The 13,170-nt window shown below is 31.1% G+C and overlaps 1 protein-coding gene across 1 annotated transcript in view; it reads right to left on the bottom strand.

Moving 5' to 3' along the window:
- TLL1 (tolloid like 1) overlaps positions 1 to 13,170 on the bottom strand; it is a gene marked incomplete at both ends in the record, with an annotated part of 254,674 nt that overhangs the window by 43,180 nt on the left and 198,324 nt on the right. Inside the window, 4 exons of the mRNA XM_082838587.1 lie at positions 5,453 to 5,633; positions 8,067 to 8,227; positions 9,302 to 9,427; positions 11,059 to 11,254. Of these exons, the coding sequence (XP_082694713.1) occupies positions 5,453 to 5,633; positions 8,067 to 8,227; positions 9,302 to 9,427; positions 11,059 to 11,254 (664 nt within the window). The remainder of the gene's footprint in view (positions 1 to 5,452; positions 5,634 to 8,066; positions 8,228 to 9,301; positions 9,428 to 11,058; positions 11,255 to 13,170) is intronic.

Below are 13,170 nucleotides of genomic sequence, written 5' to 3'. Positions count from 1 at the left end.
GCTTCCTTGTCTGTAGGAAAAAGAAGTAAAGGGTCCACGCACCAGAACAGAAACACATGAGCAGATATACTTACAATAAATGCTCAAATATAAAATAAACAGACCACACACATTCATGCATACACACATACACCCCATGCATGTGTGCACGCATACAAGACACACACAGGTTTCAACATAAAACTGTTGAAAAAATAATCACCTTCAAAAGACCTCTGATAAGCTCTACTGAGAGCAACGACAGACAATTTGATCTTTCTAAAACATGCAAATATTTAAATATCATTTATCATGAAACTTGGAACAGGATTCAGAATCATAGGAGAGCTCTATTTGAAATTAATCACACTAATATTTAATGTTTTGTTAGAATAATATCAGGTTGAATTTATTCTAAAAATACCTATGACCATTCCATGAAAGAAATGGTGTACAGGAGGAACAATGTAAAGAAATATCTATAAACACTGAAAGGTAGATAAGACGAGGAGCAGGTCAGTTGAAATCACTTGAATACAGAGTTAGAAATATCACACAAATCATTTTATCTGACTCCTATATTTGTTACAGACAGAAATAAACTGGGAATCAAGAAATCTGGGTTTTACTGCATTTCTGCTACTGTGCAGGTCACTGGGTCCATCAGGAAAGGATCACGTTCCCATTAAGTTACCCGTGAGGGGGACTGCCATTTAATGAGGTTATCCTTCAAGTCATCATTGAGTCTTTTCACCACTACCAGGTTGCCTAAAGAAGGTGGAATGTCTATGTGCAGCTCTCACTGCCTGAAGTTATTTGTTACATTATTCCCAAATAATGAACAGTGTGATTAAATTAAAAGTCCAGTTTCCCAAATGTTGCTGCTTTTACATGCATAAAATCCTACTAATATTTCCTTTAAGTTTAACCTATTTAAAGAAAAATAATTTTGTTCTGAGTAGAATACAGTTAATTTTGCTTAATCACTTAAAATAAGTAAACTATATCATGTATACTTATGCAGATTTGTATACTTGTGTTCAAATATAACATCACATAAAATTAAGTTTGGTTTTACTATCATAAAAGTAAAGTAATTATTGTTAATCTATAAACAAACCTCATTCATTCCAAGAAAATAGCAGTATTATATTGTTGAACCAGATCTCTTCTAGAAAATGCCTATGCCATTATATTCTGAATTACATAAAAAATTTAATAGACATGTAATTTTACATCATGTTCAAATAGCCTTACTTTTATAGTTGTAATTTCCTTATTTACTTTCATATTATTTCATTATATTGCTTTATAACATACCCTTAATATCAGAACTATATGACACTAATTTTTATAGAGGAGCTTGTGGATATTCTGCTGTATAAACCAATCACTTCTAGATTTTCAAGCTACAGCATTTTTCATGACTAATTTAAGACATTAAATAAGAATTTATGTGATGGTTTCTTGCTTTGATGTGCATGGAAGTGACAGAAATCTGTATTAATTATTTTGCTAATAAGTTCTTAGTGTCATTCTTCCAATTCCATTTCTTAGGTCTATAAAGTGCTTATTTTAAATCAGAGGCTATGTGCAAAAATAAGTAAAATCTCAGTATGATTATTTCATTAAATAATTGTAGTTTTTAAAATAATGCTAAAGTTTATTTCATTATATTCATTAAAAATCTAAATACATTTCCTTGTGTTTTTTCTTCCTTGATGTATCACTTAGTTGCAAGACAGCTAGAAGTTATTTTTAAATAGCTTCCCTTTACAAAATATATGAAATCACTTATAATAAATATTGTTTCTTTTTAAATTGAATTTCTTGATAATATTTCTGAGAAAAAGTATGCTGAAAAAATAGCTAAACATGGTATATTTCTCATTATGTTTTCATAAATTCATAATCACTTCTAAACTTTTTAGAAAACTGGCTATAAACAGAACCACTTAAGATTAAGTCTCCAGACAGGGTGAGAGGGAGACACAAGAGGGAGGAGATATTGGGATATATGTATATGTATAGCTGATTCACTTTGTTATACAGCAGAAACTAACACACCATTGTAAAGCAATTATACTCCAATAAAGATGTTACTAAAAAAGTTTGTCTCCATCAAATGTTTCTGGATTAACATACACAATACAGCAAACATTTATTCAATTGTCTATATTATAAATTAACTATAAAAATAAAAATTAGAAGCTTTAACTCATTCAAAACATTTGCATTAATATTATTAATTTGTATTAATATTTATTAACTAATTAACAAATAGGTGGATTTAAAAATTTCACTCTCAAAGATCAAAGTCTATTAGGTAATGTTTACAAATCTAGAAAATATTTGGGGTAAAAGATAGGTAGAAATATGATGTGTGTTTTCCTTTTAAAGTTATTTTTATATTTAAATCAGATGAAAACTGAGAAAAATTGTGGAGAAACTACACTGCACTATCTTTTCACCTTAACACAAACATTCTTGGGATTTTTAAATAGCATCGTTCAGATCTGTTCCCACCCACGTGCTTAGCTGTATGCAGAGTGCACATATAGCTTTATATCTATATTTCCATTAATATTTTATCATATACAACTTTTTACACCATGAAATCATTAAACCATCCTTATGGTATGGAAGAGCTCACACAGTGCATTTGAAGGTTGTTTAAAATTTCTGTCACTATCACAGTATATTGAAAATCCTTCTTCCAGATTTTGAAATATTTCTTTATGAAAGAGTCCCAAGAATTGAATTTCTGAGCAAACAGATTAGTCATTGTAATAATTCTTGATTCCTATGCTAAATTTATTTCTAAAGAATTTGTCACAATTAATGCAGTAATGTGTCTTATCAAATCCCCAAGAGTGAATTTTAACATAAAATAATCCTTCAATTTTGTTTGTGAAATACAATATCTCCATGATTTACATGCTTACTTTCTAATAGATACGATGAGTTATTTGACTTTTAACACACAATTACACTTATAGCATTATTAGAACTCTAAAATGATATTTTCAATGTGAACAGAATCTATATATTATAATGGGTGATCTTTTGTAAATTATGTTTTGGTAAGATGATCATATTCAGGACATTAAGTAACACTGCCATCTCTTCATTGTACAAAACAAATATGTTTTTATCTTCCCTTTTCCTGAGCAAACATCTTCCCCACTAGCAGAAACTCTCAAGAATTTAAATGTAAAATAGATCTAATTAATTATCCAGGACTATAGTATTTTAAATATGAATCTGACAAACTGCCAAGACTTTTCAATGAATCAAAAAGAAAACACTGAATGTTTATACTTAATTATCTTGGACTTTACAAAATAATAATCTAATAAAGAAGTTAAAAGTATATCTATTTTTTTCCAGGTCACAGATATGTTGAACATAACACATAACTAATGCTATTTGCAAAGGATGTGATCATCTCTTATGGTTAAGAGAACAGAACCCAAGATGAACTGGGGTTAAATACTTTGTGACACTGAACACTTAGAATATTACAGTTTTACTTTGATTATTAAAGACATAATGTATGCCTGCATAATAGGTTCTCAGAATGATAGCTACAACATGAGAGTTTGGGGTTTAATTTTCCCTGAACTTCATTGTTCAGTTTACTTAACAATATTATTGTCCTAAAGACACAGACTAATAACCTGTCTTTAGAATTTAGGAAGTTTTGCCTGAACAGAAATATCAGATAACAAATTTTAAATACTCTGGGGAACTTTAAATTTACTTATACTTTGTCACCAGTATATGTAGCATGTATCTTTTAAAAAAAGTTTTATTAAATAAAATGAGTGATTAAAGTATAGGATCCTGAATATTAATAATATAATAAAACCTATTCACCTTATAATTTTAATTTTTAAAATAAATATTTAGGTGGTTCTAAGATAAGAAGCCTTATCTCTAAACACTGGATCACCTAAAATTTGTAAACTGCATAATATTTATAGAATAGTAAAGTCTAAGGAAGTCTTCCTTTCATTAAAATAGTATATTAAAATGCTACTTTGAATAACAAATCTTAAATGAATGCCTGAGAATAATTTTTATTATTTATTTATTTATTTATATTGAGGTATAGTTGATTTACAATGTTGTATTAGTTTCAAGTAAACAACATTGTGATTCAATATTTTTATAGATTATACTCCATTTAAAGTTATTATAAAATATTGGCTATATTCCCTGTACATTACATCCTTGCAGCTTATTTATTTTATACATAATAGTTTTTACCTCTTAATCTCCTCCCCTTATCTTGCCTCTCTCCCCCTTCCCTCTCCTTACTGATAACCACTAGTTTGTTTTCTATATCTGAGAAGAACTTTTAAAAGGCAATTAAATCTGAGGGAAGGAAGGGAATGAGAACAAGGGAGCCAAGATCCATTGTATTTTAAATGTACTTTCCTATATGACTTGGACCTCAATGGAACTTGTGAACCATTAATTTCAATTACACTGAAAGCCCCAAACAAACCCCAGGCACTGTAAATCTCATTAATCTTAAATACATGGGGACTGGAATAAATAGACTTTGAATTAACTCAATCCAAATTACCTGATATTAAAATATAATTGGAATTCAGTTGCTTTACATTGCTTGCCAGTCTTTCAGGCAGAATAGATTGCTATATCTAGCAAGGCTTATTACAATTTTATCTAATTTTGAAGTTTCAGAGTAATATTTTTAAAAGGAACAATTTTGAAATTGGGAAAATAAGGGCATTTCACTGATGTTTCTATCTAGTTTCTTAAAATTTAGGGACCTTTAATCAAACTTCAGCTCTTTAAGAGGGAATTTTCAATGTGAGTTGGTTCAACTAAACATTAAATTCCAAATGTAGACATGTCAACTGCTAAATGTATCCAATAATATATTATTTTTATTAAAATTATAATTTCCATATTTCTAGGTCTCTTACTGCAATCATTTCTATAATGATGAGGTAAAGTATGATTTTTAACATCTGCTTAATAAAAAGAATGAATATATAATAGTAAGAAGAGGAATAATAAACATGTTGCTAAGCAGTAAGAATAAAAAATATGTTGCTAAAATGAGACCACATATTCCAAAGACAAAGATAATTTTGAAAAAGTCTGCCACTTTTTGGAAGTCTGGTATCATTATCGCTATCTACTTATAAAGTCGCTGTGTGAAAATATTACCATAATAATTTTGTGTTATTTTTACTAGCTTTTGAAATATTTGATTAGAATTTATGTAAGATCTAAGTGTTTGAGAGGTGCATTTCATCAGGGCCATTCTTATTAATATCCCAATTTTAAAAAAGTATTAAACTAGGAAAAATGTTCATGCATTCTATGTATCTCCAAGTTCATTTACAGAAAACTGGGAAGAATGGATAGCATACAATTTAAGCCAATCCACCTTTAAAATCTGTAATATACACATGTAGCATGAGAATACTGATACCTGAGAAGAAATGTGCTTTGAAACCCTTCTTGGATACAGTATTGTCAGATTTGAATTCAATTCTCATATTGTTGAACTGAGATGTGATCACTTCAGGCACTTCAGCACCACAAAATTTGCCATGCAATTTAGACTCAGAAGAAAGACCACTCCAAATCTCCACATAATCGTATTTGCAAACCTAGAAATAAACATGGTTACTGTAATTACCAGATTTGAGAGCATCAGATGATTGACATTTACTTTTTTTTAATTTACTGTGTTTTTCCCTCTTTACTCCTGTGGTAGTCAAACCGGACTTAACAGGTCCAAAAATCAAGAAACGTGTCCAAATATGAAGCAGAAGGCATGATAGACAGATGAGAGAATTTTGCTCCGAATAGCCCCAAGAGATGTATATACAAATGTATGCTTGTATATATGTATTTACAGCATACATATTTTCCAAAAAATACAGACTTAAAGAAAACTGCGATGAATAATTGTTTAACAAAGCATATGATTGAACTCTGGGCATGATGCGTACTTTGCAATATGTCAACTCAAATTACTGGCTCTTGTGATATTAATTAGGTGATAAATAAGCAAAATGTTGCTAGGAAAAATGAAATAAGTTTTCTATCTACTTTGTTACAACTGCAACTTTTATTTAGAGAGGGCTCTGACACAAGATGGGATAATGTTACCGAAGCTAAAGTTGTTTGATATTGATTTTCCTTTTAGATATCAGTAAAATGAATAAAACAATGAAGTTATAACTTAACCCAGTATTCTATAAGTCAAGATTTTGCTCATGATTTTATTTTAAATATTCAAGACTTTAAACTATGAAAATGCACAGAATTTTATTAATAGGATTCCACACAGTAACCTCATCATAAGTTTAAGAATTCCAGGATATGTTACAGAGTTTGTAAAGGCTCCTTCCATGAATAAAGACTGCTACCATGAGAAAAATGCTTTCAAACACAATGCCCCATTTATTTTAAACCATCTACCCTTCTTCCTCGTAAACATAAACGTTTATCCTTCTTAGTAACATCTATCAATTAGTGAATCAAAATGCCGTTCTACCACAACCAACAGCTTTAGGGAAACTGAGAAAGTAGAAGCCATTCAATACTAAGCTCACATTACATTGAAGAACTGGCAGGGAGATTCCCATTTTCAAAATGTGTTGCTCATATGAAAGCTGTTCTAAAATTACTATAAAAATACATTCTTAATTTTAATATTTCCCCAAATTTAAGATAATTATTAAAGAAAAATGATGTTTTATGTGGATAAATTATGTAAGAAATATAAATTGCAGTCTTTTCCATCATAAAGCTTACATGATGTAAAGAAGATCTCAAAATGAGCTCTAAAATTGTACAATTCTCTGAAATATCAGTGCATTACACTTCATATTTTAATTTTCTTTAAGCAACACAAAAGTCTGCACTTCTTTTTAACTCAAAACCATAGAAATGCCTTGACTACTACAAATAGAATTTTTAAAAAATGATTAAAAGAAAGAAGGATAAGTGGGAGGGGAAAAAAGAAGAAGCAAAGATACATACACAAAGACAAAATTACGGTATAAAACCCACAAATATTACCAACAATTGTTGTCCAGGAGCACAGATACATTATATTTCTGTTCTCTCAGTTCTCTGTGAGTGTTCAACAGATATACATCAAAGACAAAATAATTTTTGAGTGAATTTTATCATACTTTTGGATCTCATTCATTTTAAAATAAACACAGGAAAAAAAAGTTGTTGGGAGTAAGGATGTGGGAGTTAGAGAAAAGAAAAGAAAGTAGAAAAGCTGAAATAGAACAAACATTTATTACATTTTCTCTGGACTTAATGTTGACCGATCACACAAGACACAGTTCTAAAAGTTGTCATCTCTAGGCCTGACATTCCATTTGAATTTGGTGTGTATGTACCAGCACATAGGAATTCTCAAATAAATGACTTCATTTGTTTAAAAGTGATCACCAGACAGAAAACTGGACGTTTACTATGGTAAGCTATAAAGTCAAAGGGAAGATAGTGTCAACTAAATACATGTTTTATTGAGGTTAAAAATATTTCTTTCTTCTTCTCTTTCTCACTTTATCTGTGAACCATAAGCATACTCATAATGAAAAACTACTTATATAATGAAAATATACCCATTTCCACAAGTGAAATATACCAGGTTTTCCCAAAAAGGTATTTTCGTTATGACTCAACAAGTGAATTTTGGTTTATTTTTTCTAGAAAAATCTATGTGACATTACCGTAATATTTTCATAGTACTTTAATAAATCAGGAAAATGCTGGGGGGTAATTTTCAATCTCCCAGAGACAGTCTAAAATATCATCCAATGCCAGCAGGAATTATAAGCAGTTGCAGAAATGAGAAATAGAGCAAAGAAAGACTACAGCATTTATACTATTGTACTACTGCAATTTTCCTTCCTCCCTTCCTTTTTTCCTTCCTTCCTTCCTCCCTCCCTTCCTTCTTCCTTCCTTTCTTTCTTTCTTCTTCTCTCTCTCTCTCTTTTTTTTTTTAGTTTACCAGATTGTCTTTAGGGATTCCTAAAACACTTTATAAAAAAATATATTTATTATTCACTTACTTCATTGCCCTCCAATTCAAAAAACTCAAACTTCATAGAAATTCTGTACTGTGTTGGTGCCACCACTTGCCACACGCAGTGTTTGTTGGGAGGGTACTCCTTGGGCCAGCCTGGAGTGGTTATGGTGCCATTCAGTTTTGTAAGAAGTCCTCCGCAAGCCGCTAAAAAGAAAGAAAAGGGAAAGGTTTCCCCTAATAAATCTACCCCCTTCTTAGCACCTTTCCATTGATAATCAAACATCTCAGTATTAAATTTCAACCATCTTCTGGATTTTTCGAAATCTAGAAAGCTGCAGTCTCTATTCCTTAATCTTTAGTACAACTATTTTAATCATCTAATCCAATTTATAAAGTGTTATTTTGTAGATATGGAGCGAAGAAAATGATGGCTTTACACTTTAGATCGCTTCAAAGTTGGGAGAGCAATATAAAGAAACCTGGGGGTCAGATTTCTTATATTTTAAGTGTGTATAATAATACCTACACCACACGATTGTTGTGAGAATTAATAAAAAGGTATAGGTAAAGTACAATACAGCATGATGTATTAAGACCAAAATCAATTGTTTATTTCCCCAAACTCTTTTTTTTTTCCAAGACAAGGAAGGAGTTACTTGAGCTAGAAGGCAAGGTAAACTATAGTAAATAGAGCATATTTGTTATTGCAAAAACTCCATTTAGCAACTGGTTTTCTTTCTCTTTTGGATGATCTATTTAAAAGAGGTACTATTCATGTTACCTCTCTTTCTTATTGATAGTGAAATTAGGAAAGTTAGGGTTTCAAAAGCAAGTTAAGTGAAATGAACATATTGTACACAGTTCCTAATTAATTCCTAGGGAGTCAAGAGTTAGCTAAAGTAACTGGTCTCTTGAATTGCCTTTGAATATATAGGCATATGTATGTATATGTGGATATGTATGTTAACTAACATAAATATTACTATATTTATAAACATATTTTTTAAACTACCTGTAATCTCAGGTTTACCATATTTGGTAAGTTTCTAAAGTGTATTTATTTTTAGTAGTCATGTGGAAATAACAACCACATAACTTCATTATTATCTGGAATACAATGTCCTGTGTTTTAAAGATACTGTATTTTCTTCATAACTGTGTCTATTTTATTCTAGTATAAGAGGGAGGCATAAAAAGAGAAGGAGAATGAGACTACATGATAGAAGGAAATGGGTAGGGGTTTCAGGCAGGGAACCCCACGTGCAAATCTGGTCCCACCTTCGCAGGTCCTTTTGTCAGGTCCCAGCTCATAGCCAGGCTCGCAGGAGCACTGGTAACTGCCCAGTGTGTTCAGACAACGCTGCTCACAGCCTCCACGGTCAGGCTTGGCACACTCGTCTTCCTCTATAAAAATGGCGACAATTAGACAATTGATTTCTTCAACGAAGGAACAGGAACAATTTGCAAGCCCTTGACTGATGACATAGAAGAACCCATGTCACTGCAATCTAAGAATTGGGTAAGAACCAGAAGGACTGGTCCAACTGAAGATCACCTCATCTCAGACACAGTATGTTTTTTTCTGACTTTAAAGTTAAAGAGGATTATTAAAACCTAGAGATTTTTCAGAATGGAATAGAAAAACTTACTGAAAAAACATGGATTCACCTGTTCATTTCATTGTATAGTTTGCTAGGTAGCCTGAAGAAATGCTTTTAAAGTAATATCATTATTAAGAAATAAAGTATGGTGACTAAAAATTAAAAAGAAGGAAAACTATGAAACTTAATAGACCTCTTTAAATTGAAAACATTCACTGTTTTTTATATAGATATGTTGATCCAGAAAATACAATAATTCCATATTTTTGTAAACAGAAACTATTTTAATTGTATATGGTAACATGAAAATATATATGAAATAGACATATGAAAAATACATACTGTTTAAAAAACACATATTACAAGGTACTCCATAATCTCACTCTTTAGGAATAACCTACTGTGAGTTAGGAAAACAGCAAACAATATTCTCTGGAGAAATTATGCATCATCCAAAGACTAGGCATTTTGTTAAGCAAATACACAAACATCACGAGAGAGACTCTTATAGTATGTTTCTTCTACTGTAAAATATAACATAGAGAAGATTTAAACCATGTAAATGAACAATTTAATGAATACTTGGAATACATATAGTAGAAGTGCCAAGGTTCTCTGCCTTTCAGTTCAAATGGTGAGCATCTAAGTAATGCTCAGGAAAAATCAATTATATTATTGCTCTTTGAATAATGAAAATATCTAGATATTATTCACACTAAATTTTGACATACACTACTGAATCCATCACTTATTCTTTAAAAATTATTATAGAGAAAATTTATTTTCTCTTCACATAAAAGAATTTTATTCTATAATAACACACTTAACCTAAGTGCTTATGAATTTTCAAAATACAAATCTGATGTTATTATTTGCACTAAAATAGCTTTCTTTTTACCTGAGGAATACACACCAAACATGGGACATGAAAATAAACTAAAATTTGCTTATACAATTCAAAATTAAAGCTGATCAGCAATAATGTCAAAAAGACATTTTAGGGATCAGAATGTTCTACTAAGGATGCCATACATTATTTCTAATGTGACAGAATTCTATTCTCTAAGGGATGGTTTAGATGCTGCCACCTGGAAATAAATTGATAAACTATATATCAGTAATCCCCTTCTGGTTATGAACTCTTTGTTGATTACATTGCAAATATTTTCCTCTTGTCTGTATATTTCTGGATTTTGACTATTTCCTAAAAAACAGATGGTAGAATATCCTAATGGAGTTCCTACCCTGTGCTACAAATCTCCAAATTTCAGTTTTATAACCAGTAAACTATTCCATCAAAAACCATCAAAATATCTTTATGAATAGTGCATACGTCAATCTTCAATATTACTTTATTTCTCCCCTAACTCAAAGATAAATACCACATTTATCCTTGACAGAGAAAAGCTTCCACTTTAAATGATTTCAAATTACCTTTAAAAAAATTGGCAGCGAACCCTGCTTTGTTCACAGTTCCATCAGAAACAAACTTCATCCACAAGGTATTGGAGGTAGATCTGATATCTTCAGGTTTATCATAACCACAAAAACGTCCTATTAAAGGACTATTTTCACTGGTTCCATCTCGAACTTCTAGGTAGTCATAGGCACAGTTGTCATGTCTCTCAATCTGTAATAGTAAAAATATGTGATCTATCTCATTAATAGACAAAACAATTTCTATAAAAAAGTATCATGTATTCTCAGTGCCGTAGTACTAACATGGCCATATTACTTATACCAAAAGAGAGCATTTCTGTTGAGTGTGTATGGTAATATCTACACTGTCCATGAATAAAGGATGTATTATTCTGGCAGAGAGACAGAGGAAAAAATCTATGAAAAAGTGCATCCACATGCACTAGGATCAATAGAAGTTAACTGCCTTTTAAAATAAAATAAAAATACAAGTAGTAATTCTTTGGAAAATAGAATTTAAGAGAATCCAGACTAATAATTATCATTAGAAATCTGGGCTAGATATGCTATAAACAATGCATAATTTGTTCTGAAACATAGTTATAAAAATTGCTCATAGTTGATCAAAAAATCATTATTTTTTCAATAGAGTGGCTGAATTCATATTATTGACAAATGTTGCACTATTTTAGGTTATACATATCTTTTTGAAGCAAAATCTGATAACATGGGGATTACATTTCTTCCTAGTCTATGAAATCCTTTATCCATAGTTAGCATAGCTTTGTGTGGGAAGACTACTCCATTGTAGAACTAGCACTGGCTGCCCCTCTCAGGGTAACAGCCATGTTTAGATGAGACTTTTACCTTAACACATTATTCTTGACCTGTGCACCCTGGATGTACTCAATCTCTTTCCTAAACAACTAAATGCAAATATTAGCTCAGACTATTGGCTTTATGAAGAAGTGAATGTTTGTAGACCTTTGTTTTAGCTCTAAACTTCTACAAAAAACAAAACAAAATTACAAATTGTTTTATAAATTATAAGACAATTTCTAAATAAATTCTTGCTTTTGTTTTTTTCATAGAAAATGGGCCCTAACTCTGAAGTCTTAATAGAGTCAACTACTTATTAGGTATTTGAAGCCGGAAAGCACTGACATCTATAATTATAAACCATGAAAAGTATCACATGTTGTCAACCAACATTCAACATACAATTCACTAATTTATGGAATTCTCCTATTACAGAATGAATGTCAGGGAACACATTCATTCTATGAACTACAACCTGTATGCATGAAACTTCTGGTATAGTTGGTTGAAGAAGTCATTTCCTGATTTGTCAATACATTAACAATGATAGTCTTCAAATTAGGCAGCATAAGGACAAACAGAAAAAAATAGATTTTGAAGCAGATTTGGTTAGAACTAAGTACTGCATTTGCTGCTGCCCTTTTCCCAATCACAAATCAGGATTCATTTATTTCTTCAATAAATATTCAGTGCTGGTTCTGTTCTGTGCACTCTTCTCACTGCTTAGTATGCATCATTCATCAAAATAACAGAGCCTCGCCCTGCTGGAGCTTATACTGGTGGGTAGAGAGCAAAGGAACAATAAACAAGGTAAATAATAATCATAAAATATTAGAAAATAATATATTCTATGGAAGAATACAAAGTGAAACAAGATAGGAAGTATGAGCAGTGGGGGTGGTGGGATTGAAGGTTGCAATTTTACTATCAGTAGGAGCTCATTGTGACTCATAAATCCAGATTTTTCCCTAAAAATGTATTCTCTTCGTGTGTGGAATTATGGGAAAGAATTGGAAAATATTTAACATTAAAAATATCTCATTATTTAAAGCATACTTTTGAGACAGTAGCTGTTAAATAGAGAGGTGAGGGAGAGCTAGCAGTCTCACTAGGAACAAAATTAGTCACTGGGGTGACAAGGCCAATCTGACCAGCTATAACACACCTTCTTCTCTCAGTCTTTAATACAGTCCCTTCAAAATCAGAGTTCTCTATAAATATGAGAACATTTCCAGATGGCCAAAGTCTATTCATTGGTTAAGGGGACATATAAAATAACATCTAAAACTCTCAGGGTGTACAACTTGA

Source organism: Leucopleurus acutus (genome assembly GCF_964270905.1).
Source record: "Leucopleurus acutus genome assembly, chromosome: 4".
NCBI classification, from domain to species: domain Eukaryota; kingdom Metazoa; phylum Chordata; class Mammalia; order Artiodactyla; family Delphinidae; genus Leucopleurus; species Leucopleurus acutus.
Note: the sequence above shows the minus strand (reverse complement) of the source record. Positions and strands in the feature narration are given on the sequence as shown.